This window comes from Haliotis rufescens, unplaced genomic scaffold, assembly GCF_023055435.1.
Source record: "Haliotis rufescens isolate VD_foot unplaced genomic scaffold, xgHalRufe1.0.p SCAF_4, whole genome shotgun sequence".
In the NCBI taxonomy this organism is placed as follows: Eukaryota; Metazoa; Mollusca; class Gastropoda; order Lepetellida; family Haliotidae; genus Haliotis; species Haliotis rufescens.
In genome coordinates this window covers 51,634,061-51,648,523 of record NW_025964112.1, presented here as the reverse complement: position 1 = coordinate 51,648,523, position 14,463 = coordinate 51,634,061, and the positions used below count along the sequence as shown (strand labels likewise).

Here is a 14,463-nt window from a genome sequence, read left to right as displayed (position 1 = left end):
CCTTCACCTATATGCCCCTACACCTGTATGTCTCTACACCTGTATGTCTCTACACCTGTATGCCCCTACACCTGTATGTCTCTACACCTGTATGTCTCTACACCTGTATGTCTCTACACCTGTATGCCCCTACACCTGTATGTCTCTACACCTGTATGTCTCTACACCTGTATCCCCCTACACCTGTATGCCCCTACACCTGTATGCCTCTACACCTGTATGCCCCTACACCTGTATGCCTCTACACCTATATGCCCCTACACCTATATGCCCCTACACCTGTATGCCCCTACACCTATATGCCCCTACACCTGTATACCACTACACCTGTATGTCTCTTCACCTGTATGTCTCTACACCTAAATGCCTCGACACCTGTATGTCTCTACACCTGTATGCCCCTACACCTGTATGCCCCTAGACCTGTATGCCCCTACACCTATATGCCCCTACACCTGTATACCACTACACCTGTATGTCTCTACACCTGTATGTCTCTACACCTAAATGCCTCGACACCTTTATGTCTCTACATCTGTATGCCCCTACACCTGTATGTCTCTACACCTGTATGCCCTTACACCTGTATGCCCCTACACCTGTATGCCCCTACACCTGTATGTCTCTACACCTGTATGTCTCTACACCTAAATGCCTCGACACCTGTATGTCTCTACACCTGTATGCCCCTACACCTGTATGCCCCTAAACCTGTATGCACCTACACCTGTATGCCTCTACACCTGTATGTCTCTACACCTGTATGCCCCTACACCTGTATGTCTCTACACCTGTATGCTCCTACACCTGTATGCCCCAACACCTGTATGCCCCAACACCTATATGCCCCTACACCTGTATGTCTCTACACCTGTATGCCACAACACCTGTATGCCCCTACACCTGTATGTCTCTACACCTGTATGCCCCTACACCTGTATGTCTCTACACCTGTATGCCACAACACCTGTCTGCCCCTTCACCTGTATGTCTCTACACCTGTATGCCTCTACACCTGTATGTCTCTACACCTGTATGTCTCTTCACCTGTATGTCTCTACACCTGTATGCCCCTACACCTGTATGTCTCTACACCTGTATGTCTCTACACCTGTATCCCCCTACACCTGTATGCCCCTACACCTGTATGCCTCTACACCTGTATGCCCCTACACCTGTATGCCTCTACACCTATATGCCCCTACACCTATATGCCCCTACACCTGTATGCCCCTACACCTATATGCCCCTACACCTGTATACCACTACACCTGTATGTCTCTTCACCTGTATGTCTCTACACCTAAATGCCTCGACACCTGTATGTCTCTACACCTGTATGCCCCTACACCTGTATGCCCCTAGACCTGTATGCCCCTACACCTATATGCCCCTACACCTGTATACCACTACACCTGTATGTCTCTACACCTGTATGTCTCTACACCTAAATGCCTCGACACCTTTATGTCTCTACATCTGTATGCCCCTACACCTGTATGTCTCTACACCTGTATGCCCTTACACCTGTATGCCCCTACACCTGTATGCCCCTACACCTGTATGTCTCTACACCTGTATGTCTCTACACCTAAATGCCTCGACACCTGTATGTCTCTACACCTGTATGCCCCTACACCTGTATGCCCCTAAACCTGTATGCCCCTACACCTGTATGCCTCTACACCTGTATGTCTCTACACCTGTATGCCCCTACACCTGTATGTCTCTACACCTGTATGCTCCTACACCTGTATGCCCCAACACCTGTATGCCCCAACACCTATATGCCCCTACACCTGTATGTCTCTACACCTGTATGCCACAACACCTGTATGCCCCTACACCTGTATGTCTCTACACCTGTATGCCCCTACACCTGTATGTCTCTACACCTGTATGCCACAACACCTGTCTGCCCCTTCACCTGTATGTCTCTACACCTGTATGCCTCTACACCTGTATGCCCCTACACCTGTATGCCCCAACACCTGTATGCCCAAACACCTGTATGCTCCTACACCTGTATGTCTCTACACCTGTATGCCCCTACACCTGTATGCCTCTACACCTGTAAGCCTCTACACCTGCCCCTACACCTGTAAGCCTCTACACCTGTATGCCCCTACACCTGTATGCCTCTACACCTGCCTCTACACCTGTATGCCCCTACACCTGTATGTCTCTACACCTGTATGTCTCTACACCTGTATGCCACAACACCTGTATGTCTCTACACCTGTATGCCCCTACACCTGTATGTCTCTACACCTGTATGCCACAACACCTGTATGCCCCTACACCTGTATGTCTCTACACCTGTATGCCTCTACACCTGTATGTCCCTACACCTGTGTACCCCTACACCTGTATGCCTGTACACCTGTATGCCTGTACACCTGTATGCCTCTACACCTGTATCCCCCTACACCTGGGTACCCCTACACCTGTATGCCCCTACACCTGTATGCTGTGTGTTGCCAGAGTGAGGTGAGCCTGCTACGCGGGGAGGTGGCCCAGCTCAAGACGCTGCTCCTGGCACACAAAGACTGTCCCATCACCCTCCAGCAGAAGTCTCAAGGTCACCTCGCCTTAACCACAAGTAGGTCACTCATTTGTCCTTTGACAGAAGTTTTATAGGTATTTTAACTTACATGATGTAAGAGTGAATGAGTGAGTGTGGTTTTACGCTGCTTTTAGCAATATTCCAGCAATATCACAGCGGGGGACACCAGAAATGAGCTTCACACATTGTACCCATGTCGGGAATCGAACCCGGGTCTTCGGCGTGACGTGCGAATGCTTTAACCACTAGGCTACCCGACTGCCCACATGATGTAAGAGGCAAAGACTTATTGGTAATCTGTGTAAAATAATACTCACTATGAGATAACAGATATTCTTTCTATCTTAAACATTCATCTTGGTTCACTTCAGCATGTTCAGAGAACATTTTTCTAAAAATTACTTCACAAACACTCATTATTTGTGTAATGGCTCCTCAGAGCATAAGCATTTCTAAACCCTGGGGATTCCTGGTTCGACTTGGTACCCAGAGACCAATGCCTGTCGTAAGAGATGACTTGGTGAATCGGGGGGTCAGGCTTGGTGATTCTGTTAATTGTGTGTCTTCCTACTCTGATGGCAAGGATCGTTGCTCATAATTACAATCACTGAATAGTCAGTTTATCATCATTTTACCCATAAGTACCTTTTCAGGCTAAGCACAACGTCAGGTAGGCTAAATTTGGTAGATTTGAGTTTTGATATAGGCTGTTTTCATTGCCCTATGATTCGTAATACGTAAAATAATCTTTTTTCTAGCATTTCCGACAGTACTTTAGTTCAAGCAGCCTGCATGCATGTCGCTATGTAAGTGCCAAAATCTTGAAGGTGATGTTAAACCTCACCTCATACCTCATAGGTCTTCAGCAACCCGTGCTTGCCGTAAAAGGCGAATATGCTTGTCGTAAGAGGCAACTAACGGGATCGGGTTGTCAGGTTCGCTGACATGGTTGATGTATGATGCATCCAAATTGTGTAGATTAATGCTCATGATATCAATCTCTGGATTGTGTGGCCCAGACTTGATTATTTACAGACCGCTGTCATATAGCTGGAATATTGCTCAGTGCGGCGTTGAACAACAAACAAACAAACAATCACCTCACCTTAGTTTTGAATTGAACTGTTGTCACCAAGGTCATTTCGGTATTTCATTCAATTCCAGTAAACCTAGTGGAGTCTGGTGCTTCTGCTAGTATACCTACCATCACCTCATCCGAAGTATCAGCCTCCCAAGTTGCCGGGGCAACAGAGGCCATCACTATGGCATCAGGCATCACCGTCATTCCAGTCTCTGCAGAGCACATCGTAGCATCACAGGAAGTTGGCAAAAAGTGACACCATTAGTTCATCAGGAAAGACTGTCAAAGACTTTACTCATCTAGATGTGTGTTTGAATTACAGGAACAGCAACTTATACCAAGACATGTGATACGTTGTGTCAGAGAGTGCTTGTGTCATCATCTTGCTCTCATGTCTTCTCCACCAAAGCTTGTGTTAGCCGAGGGTGGGGTCAGCCACGACCTTGTTGTGTTCGCCCAGGGATAGGTCTACACAGACGTCTTGTGTTAGCGTAGGTATGGGTCAGACACAAGCGTCTTGTGTTGGTCCAGAGATGTGTCAGACACAAGCATCTTGTGTCAGCCCAAGGATGGGTCAGTCACAAGCATCTTGTGTTAGCCCAAGGATGGGTCAGTCACAGGTGGCTTGTGTTAGCCTAAGAATGGGTCAGTCACAAGCGGCTTGTGTTAGTCCAGGGATTGGTCAGTCACAAGTGTCTTGTGTCAGCCCAAGGATGGGTCAGTCACAAGTGTCTTGTGTTAGCCCAGAGATGGGTCAGACACAAGCGGCTTGTGTTAGTCCAGGGATTGGTCAGTCACAAGCGTCTTGTGTTAGTCCAGAGATGTGTCAGACACAAGTATCTTGTGTAAGACCGGGGATGGGTCGGACAGACATCTTGTTTTAGCCCAAAAATGGGCCAGACACAGATGTCTTGTGTTAGCCCAGAGATGGGTCGGACACAAGCGTCTTGTGTTAGCCAGGACAGCCGGGGGCAAAGCCCCAAGAACAGTATAGGGCAGGATCTGACCTCTGGTGTGTAGTATATGTGTTATCATATGGTTATAGACAAACACAGAGGCCAAAACATTTTAACTTTAATCTACATATAACTTTAGCCTAAACATGTAAACTTGGTAGACAAATCTAGGCCCAAGCATGGTAACTTGATACACAAATCTGGGTCCAAGCATGGTAACTTGATACACAAATCTGGGCCCAAGCATGGTAACTTGATACACAAATCTGGGCCCAAGCATGGTAACTTGATACACAAATCTGGGCCCAATTATGGTAACTTGATTCACAAATCTGGGCCCAAGCATGGTAACTTAATACACAAATCTGGGCCCAAGCATGGTAACTTGATACACAAATCTGGGCCCAAGCATGGTAACTTGATACACAAATCTGGGCTCAAGCATGGTAACTTGATACACAAATCTGGGCCCAAGCATGGTAACTTGATACACAAATCTGGGCCCAAGCATGGTAACTTGATACACAAATCTCGGCCCAAGCAGGGTAACTTTGGGAAAGATAGACATGGGTCCACCTGGTCGTTACCAACCTGTATGCTACATAAGCATGGAGGTCAATACCTGAGCAGGTATACATGTGGCTATCTAGGCTGTGTTGTGTGTATATCCCAGTACATTCACAAGAGGTCGTGGAGACAAGATGGACAGAGAATGAGAGACAGGACTGAGAGGTGGGGCACAGTTGAAAGCCTCTGTTGACAGCAACAGGGTGGGTCGTATTGTTCCTGAGTAACAAGAAGTGCCAAACTGGCACACATTACCTCCATTAGAACTTTGTTTGGTGTACTATAATCCTGGCTGTGTATGACACTGGTGGGAAGGCAATGTGATGTCACATCTGGCCTATGATATCATGTGAGTCTCTGTGATGTCATCGGGTAGCCTTGTTGTTAAAGCGTTTGCTTGTCACACCGAAGATCTGGGTTGATTCCTGAAATGGGTACAATGTGAGAAGCCCATTTCCGGTGTCCCCCACTGTGATATTGATGGAATATTGCTAAAAGTGGCATAAAACCAAACTCACTAACCCACTCATGTGAGTCTCTGATATCATGTGAGTCTCTGCGATGTCATCTGAGTCTCTTGAGTCTCTGTGATGTCATCTGAGTCTCTGTGATGTCATCTGAGTCTCTTGAGTCTCTGTGATGTCATGTGAGTCTATGATGTCATGTGAGTCTCTGATTCTCTGTGATGTCATGTGAGTCTGTGATGTCATGTGAGTCTGGTTCTCTGTGATGTCATGTGAGTCTCTGTGATTTCATGTGAGTCTCTGAGCCTCTGTGATGTCCTCTGAGTCTCTGTGATGTCATGTGAGACTATGATGTCATGTGAGTCTCTGTGATGTCATTAGAGTCTCTGTGATGTCATATGAATCCTGTGATGTCACATTGACCCCTTTGATGTCATGTCAATGTCCATGATGTCGTATTGGGCCCGTAATGTCACACCAGGCCCTATGTCACATGACTCTCTGTGATTTCTCACCAGGCCTGGTATCGTCTGCTTCTTCACCATTGCCACATTATGAACAATTCTTCTCACTGTGGGTTAAACATAGCAAGGAGCCATCATTCAGAAATAGATATATTATATCTTGATTTTTTTACTGTAAAATTTTGAAACTATTCATTGTACTTCAAGTGTTTCATATCACTGTCATAATCATGGCAATTTTCATAGAAAATGAAAAAAAAATGGTGTGGTCATTTCCAAGCATTCTCATGTTTGATGTACATTTTTAGCCATTTTTTGTGACCTTGTGGTCATGTGACTGGTCATGTGACAAAGTCAGCTGATTAATGTGTGTAATAGAAAACTGCATATTTGATTGGCTGTTGAACAGCTGTATGTCTAGTGCTGTGATACTTGTAATGTGAATCTGTTGATTTCATTAACAAACCAGATATTGTGCTATATACATTAGAGGGAGAATCTACTGCTAACTCCATCCCAGGCTGTTGGGGGAACAGATGTTGAGACAATAACCAAACTGGATACCTATGCTTGTTTAGGGCTGGTCATAAACACTATATGTATGGATGCTGTGTTATCTAAATTCTGTATCTTTGTTTGTCTACTTGTTATTGTAGAGAGTGACTTGTTTACCTTTTTGTGAAAGACATTTGTGTTTTTGAGATGGATATCAAAGTGACAAAATGGTTTGTTAACATATACAAGTTTGACAATGCATACCTGCCTGGCTTTTATGACTAAAAGATAGAATGGCATTAATAACGATATTTCCATTTTGCAAGGAAGTCCCCATTATTGAGTCTGACTTGAATAATTCTTCAAAATTTATGAAATTTTGGTCATCTTGGTTTGGCCAAGCTTTTCAAGAAAATTGGTTTACAGATCCACGGACCATAGAAAATTATAATATGTGGGATGAGCAAATAAAGTGTTGACCTAGATAAAGTGTGAGTATTAATATAAGCGCCCGCTCCCCCAACTGGTTCAAAGTCTCTGTCAAACTTTTTGATCCATGTATGAAAGGGAGGTTACTCTCATTGTGCACCTTGCAAATCTGCCAGTCATAGAATATGTTAAACAGCAATACCGTCAAGACTGGCTTAACAAACACAGGGAACATGGCAACATATTAGGAGAACATTTTGTATAACAAAAATAATCTTTGATGTCTTCTTTTCCCCACATTTTCTCCTATGACATAACTAACCATGATTAAAAAGTAAGTTGTCAATAAAACCAAGAATTGATAAAAAAACAACCTTGTCAGATCCTGAAAACATGGAATTGTTGCCATGATCAAAATGGATAGACAAAACAATTCTACCATATAATTCCTTAGTAATTATACCCGGATGGTGAATACGAGTTCATCTCAAATGAAAGTCAATAGATGATGTATAACTATTGTATGTCATGGGAGGGATCTATGCTTTGTCCCTATTTTCGATTCTGTCATTTAGCAATGTTGTCTTATGTAAAGTGAGTGTTTGTATGTTTGTTGATTTTGAAGTTATCTCTTTGTTATTGTTGCATATTAATTGAGATTTAGAGAAAGACTATGTTGTTGTGCGGATTGTTGAATTTGAGAAATTTGGGTAATCTACTTAAGCTCATTTGAAACTTTGATTTTGTAAGGGTTTCCTGTATTTCTTGAATTATAGCTGGCTTTGTTCGAAGTCTGTGTGTGTGCACTATATTTGCGAGAACGGCTCAGATGGTGGGGAAAATATAATGTGAGACAACTTATCAAGGTTTTTGCTCAGGAATTTTTTTTCAGCCTAAGAGGCCAAAATTGGATCAAATTTATTTAACAGTTTGTGGTGTAATAAGGTCGTCTGATGCTGCAACTTGTACACAGGGGAGACAACTTGTGCACAGGGTAGACAACTTGTTCACAGGGTAGACAACTTGTTCACAAGGGAGACAACTTCTTCAGGTATGGTGTCTCTATTCCAAATAGGGTTAGCTTCATTTCTACCTCTGGTAACCATGGTAACCATTTGTTAATACATAACTTCCTGTGTCTAATACTCCCATTTTATTCAAAATTATTTTTTCTCACTTTTGCTTCATTTCAAAGTGGTTTATTAGTTTGGTACATACAAACTTGAAGGGACAATGATTTTGATGGACATGGAATATCTATTTCTACATAACAGTTGTCTTCTTTTCAAGGCTTCATCTATGTGCTCTAGTTCAGCTGTGTCATATAGCTTCAGCATCTATTAAGACATAACAACATCCTTTTGTCAGAAAATGTGATTTTGGTATGCATCAGTTCATCAGTTTGACATATATGAATATTAGGACAAAAAGTGGTCTTTGCATTTCATAAACTAAGGTTGTGATTAGAGATTGCTTTTATTGTCATAGCTAATGTGTTGATAACTGTTGTGTTGATATGCATTGGTGTAGACTGGCCAGGCTTTGGATCTGTCTGTCGATATTGGACACATCTATTGAAGATGGCTGCTTTCTTGTGTGTTGTTGTGCACAGCTCTTAGAAAATAACAGCATGCCATCACAGGTAGGGGGCACGGGTGGCCCAGTCGTCTAAGGCGCCGCGATTTGCTGTGCAGAGTTGCGTCCCTTGGGCATGCCATAAATCGAATCCCGGTTCGCCCCGATTGTTTCTAGGTTTGTCAGCACCATTCCCGTGTTCGTGGGTTTCACCGAAGTGGTAAACGTCTGAGACCTGCATTACTTCGGGCTTTCCTCCCACATTAAGCTGACACGCTGTGATATAACTGGAATACTGTTAAAAGTGGCGTTAAACCCAACTCACTCACTCACTCATCACGGGTAGAGTAGAGAGCCAGGAGATCTGTTTGGTAACTCTGAGTGATAGGATGCTCGATACATCGATGTGCGGTTAAACAGGGTGTCAGGTACGAGATACATTATATTGTAACATATTGTCATGTCACAGTAGGTATTGTGATGCATGTAGAGAGTTACAATACTTATTGATACAGTGGTCATGATGTGGTACATCATCTTCCCGAGGCAAGGGAGATAACTGACTATAAGAGTCCAGTTTCCACCCTTTGCCGAACTAGGCTGGAATTAAGGAGTCATATTTTGGCTTGTCTAACAAGTCTATGCATAGTCCAATCACAATCGCGTCACGAAATCAACATCCGGTTTATAAACTGCCATGCTGAATTCGTCTGTGCGCGATTTGCAAAGCATGTGTACCGTCAACATGCCGTGAACAGAAATTTTTCCAAATCTTTCCATGACTTTAATCAAGGTGCTCACATGATTTGATGCAATTCACAGTGTAAGACCTGTTTTATTACAATATTAACCTTGATTATCGATCAGATCGTCTTCACTGGACTTTGCCATTTTGTTTGAAGCAAATGCATGTGATATGGGAGGTGGAATCTGATTGGTCAATAGGAGGGTCATAGAAGGGACAATACTCGCAATAGCCACTGGTGGTGCTGGGATCGAGCCCAGTAATTCTACTTTTACAGTCAGTTACCTCCCTTGCCTCGGGAAGATGATGGTACATGTGGTCGTACGGTTGTTATGGTATGGTACATATTGTGATACAATTTTCATGAATGATTCATAAAGTGATACAGTTGTCATGATGTAGTGCATGTTATATGATATGGTACATGTGATACAATTATCATGATACTGTGCATATACAATTGTCATGACATAGTACATGTACAATTGTCATGATACAGTACAATTATCATGAAATAGTACATATTATACAATTGTCATGAAATAGTACATATTATACAATTGTCATGAAATAGTACATATTATACAATTGTCATGAAATAGTACATATTATACAATGGTCATGAATTAGTACATATTATACAATTGTCATGATATGGTACATATATACTATTATCATGATCTAGTACATGCTATACAATTGTTATGATATCGTACATGCTATACAATTGTCACAATACATGTGATACGATCTGAGACACAGCTGTCCTGAACCAAGCTAACAGCCACAACACACTAGACATCGTAACACAGCTGACCAGCGTGACAAGTGAAGTGTTTCAGCAGCTGCTGCTGGTTAGGAGGACTCTTGTCTCCATCGTCAGTGTCTGTGATGCTGCAGTGAATATCCTCACACTCACATGTAACTAAACTCACACAACACGGAACGGTAAGACAAACCGCGTCCAAAAACATAAATTGATAAATTGTTTCCATAGGTTTATAAGCACTGAAAACACCAATGCCAGGAAATAAAATATACCGATTTGAAAAACGTTATTCTTTCATTATGTTTGACACAGAAACTGATTTTAGTGTAGATTAAGTGAAGTCCCCAAAGCCGAGATTCATAGTCTGTAGATGGCTTGTGAACTGTATTCTGATGATAAAGAATAAAATCGTGCAACTTTTTGGAAAACAACTGGTTTATTTCACGTAGTGATGTGCATTCTTACACTGTTATCAAGCAACTGATGCGTTATGAAACAGAACAGAACAGAACAGAAATTTTGCAGATGAAAGAGATTTACATCTAAGATTGGTTTAAATACATTGTCAGGTCCAGATCTCATTTCTTTTTGGCCCCAAATAAGGACAGATATGTATGTAGAATGAACAATGTAACTGTTATGTTTGGTATGTGTTGATGTCAACTACTGATGTATGCACCTGGAAAAAAGTTAAGCACCACTTTTTTATTTTCATATATTCCCAACTTCCATGTATCTTTTCAAAATATCTGCATATTATGTGGACCTAATTTTTATAAATATCTACGATACCATTGTTACCTGATAAAAGTTGGTACAAGCACACTGTATGTTTCTCCAGATTGTTTTGGGGACACAGGTGGCTTGTCGTCTAAGGTGCCTCAATTTGCTGTCCAGAGTTGTGTCCCTTGGAGTGCCAGAAATCTATGATCGTGGGTTTGAATCCCGGTTCGTCCTGATTATGTTTAAGGTTTGTCAGCACCATACCTGTGCTTGTGGGTTTCACCAAAGTGGTAAACGTCTGAGACCTTCATCATTTTAGGATTTCCTCCCTCATTAAGCTGGCACACCTTGATATTACTGGAATATGGTTCGGAGAATTGTTAAACGTAGCTCACTCACTCACACATGATATTGACCTCATTGTTATGAAGGTCCAGGATACCATTGTTACCTGATGAAAATTTGGCATGAGATTGTCATACAGACCGAGTCATATCAAACGCAAAGAAGGATCGGAAGCAAATAAAATGGCTGTCAAATCGGAAATGCTAAAGAAAATGTCATCAGATAATCAAATTTAATTTCTGTATTTCAATATGAGTATGTCACAAAAACTAATATTATTCATAAGTATGTTTTTTAAAAATGGTAATTTTATTTAAGAAATTAATGACTAGTGGTAGTTCATTATCGTACAAAACACTGCAGTGTTTTCTTTTTATGATAAACAATGACCATGAGTCGTTTATTTCTGAAATGAGATACCAACATTATGTACATCCTCTTTGAAGATTTTAATAAAATGTACAAGTTTTAAAAATATTTAGGCGTATTTAAATAATGATGACTCCCTGAATACAATCTGACCTCAGCAATGTCGGACAAGTCCTTTTTATGAACAGGGGGGTTAGGTTTGGTATTTCCTGGATATTCTGACAATTTTCCCATTGATTATCTGTACTTTTCCTCCCAATACCGATTGTCACATTTCTTCTACTTCGGACACGATCATTCAGCCATCACGTGTATCTGTGTAGCCAAGGTACATCTATGGGGAGCAACTCTCTAGACACTTCCTTCTCAAAATTAACGTCAAATTTACGATGTCATCAAATTACGAGCACGTGTTGGAATCTCGAGAAATGACGTAATAATTGATAGAACAATGTTTTATCGGGAAATAAACCACGCTCATTCTTCATTGTTCTTTGCGATTTATCGCGTAGCTATCTTATATATAGAAATATATATGTGGTGCTTAAGTTTATTCTTGACCTACATATTCGATAGGTATGGTGAAATTTTTGCATTAGGGCTGATCAGTGTTGATTTATTGTACTAAATTAAAATCACTGGTCTGTTCAAGATAACCAATAGTTTGATCCAGGCTGAATGTTGTATTTGAGATAATCTGTGGACCTCCCAGGTCGACTTACCAGATTTCCAGACCCATGGCAAGAAGGTTGATAGTTTCAATAAATTTAATAAAGGATTCTGTAAAGATTGAGCACTGTTGGCCCAGGGGACTGAGGTTCCACAATTCAACCTCAACACAACACACATGATCCGGTGGTGTGCAGAGTTGCATCCCTTGGCTTGTCAGGATCTGCTGGTCATGGTTCAAAACCAGATTTACCCTCTTAATGATCCTTAATTTTTAGCTCCATAACCATGCTCATGGAATACACCCAAATAATGACCTCTACGAACTGTTTAATTTACATTTCCCTCCCACTTTGGGATCACACGGTGTGATGTTACCAAAATACTGTTCAAAGTGCACAAAACCAATAAGTTTGCATTGACACTATGCAAAATAGGTTCAGTTAGGTCTGTACGAAACACCATGATATTTGTTATTCAGTTGAATGTGTTGCTATTTCTCTGATACGTAATGTGCGTTGTCAGTATTCACTGGTTTCTATTCACTGCATTCCTCCATCACCCGTGAATACTTTCGTCCGTTATGTGATAGTTGTGATGTGTCAATTTTCAGTAAGCAAATGAAAAGAGCCTAGACTTCAAATGAGCTCTACTCCTTACATGGGGGGCACGGGTGGCCCAGTCGTCTAAGGCGCCGCGATTCGCTGTGCAGAGTTGCGTCCCTTGGGCACGCCAGAAACCTATGATTGTGGGTTCGAATCCCGGTTCGCCCCAATTAAGTTTCTAGGTTTGTCAGCACCATACCCGTGCTCGTGGGTTTCACCGAAGTGGTAAACGTCTGAGACCTGCATCACTTCGGGCTTTCCTCCCACATGAAGCTGACACGCCGTGATATAACTGGAATAATGTTAAAAGCGGCGTTAAACCCAACTCACTCACTCACTACTCCTTACATGAATTTGAGGCAGAGTAGATTTAAATCTATGATGTGTGCTCCACAAATTATCACGTTAGAAACATTTGTGTTTGTGCGATGTAAGTTGATATCTCATTGATCAGAGCAATTGGTGGTTTCCCTCGTGTAGAGTTGTGTCCCTTGGGCACGCCACAAACCTCACCCGATTCACACCAATTATGTTTCTAGGTTTGTCAGCACCATACCCGTGCTCGTAGGTTTCACCAAAGTGGTAAACGTCTGAGACCTGCATCACTTCGGGCTTTCCTCCCGCATTAAACTGACATGCCATGATATAAATGGAATACTGTTCAAAGCTGCGTTAAATCCACCTCACTCACTCACTCACTTAGAAATAGCGACTACACACAAAACGGATGTATGTATTAATGGGTGATTAAACGTAGTGTATACAAGACAGTGAAGCACTAATGATGAACATGACCTGCACCGGTGTCCCCAGTCTGTGTACAAACAGTAGGAAAGCATTGTCTCTGCAAGTGTTATTTTTGGATAATTCTTAGAATTATCGGTGCAGTTATATGGAAACCAATACCTGATGATGCTGCAGTTGTCTCCATTAAAGCTATTTGATATCTATGCCTTGTCATGCAAATTTATGCTTCTTCAACTGTATAATAGAACTGTATATTGTACATATTTATTGGAGCTGTCTAGATAACAATGACCATCATCTTGTATTTGTGTCTCATGGTGTTAAAAGAGACTTCATACATACAAATATATTTTACCCCTGTGTATATTTAGGAAAATCTGATGTATAAACTGTATCCTTTTGGTGCTTCTTAGATGGTGAGTAATTATCAATACACTACTGAATCAAATGTAAATTTGCCTTTTTATGTGAAGAAAATGTCATGATTTTGAATATATAGTAAAGAGATATAATGAGAAATCGAAGAATAAAATTATCTCAATGTTAATAATGAGCGCTGGCCTGCTTCTGTGGAGAGAGAAATATTTCCCGTCGTCTGCGGTTCTTTCTCCCTCCCAAAACTCTCTGTAATGTTGCTGCGTGTCCTTCAATTATTTCGGTTTTCGATTATTCTGTGGGGAGGAGGGGGTTGGGGGATGGAGCACAGGAGTGATAACTATGTTGGAGCTTGTCAACTTTGATGACAAAATAATAATTCTCAAAGGAAGTTAAAGAACATCCAATTCTTTCCTATTGGCATGACAGATTAATTATGGTAATATGAAAGAATCAGGTGTTCTTTAACTGCTTTTGAGTAGTATGTTTGCACTGTAGAAAATAATCAAATATCTCACC

The 14,463-nt window shown here is 41.7% G+C and overlaps 1 protein-coding gene across 1 annotated transcript in view; it reads left to right on the top strand.

Moving 5' to 3' along the window:
* LOC124150803 (cyclic AMP-dependent transcription factor ATF-7-like) overlaps positions 1-8,788 on the top strand; it is a 33,647-nt gene extending 24,859 nt beyond the window's left edge. The window contains exons 10-11 of the mRNA XM_046522878.2: positions 2,485-2,602; positions 3,731-8,788. Coding sequence (XP_046378834.1) covers positions 2,485-2,602; positions 3,731-3,903 — 291 coding nt within the window. The 3' untranslated portion in view covers positions 3,904-8,788. The remainder of the gene's footprint in view (positions 1-2,484; positions 2,603-3,730) is intronic.
* The last annotated feature ends 5,675 nt before the right edge of the window (positions 8,789-14,463 follow it).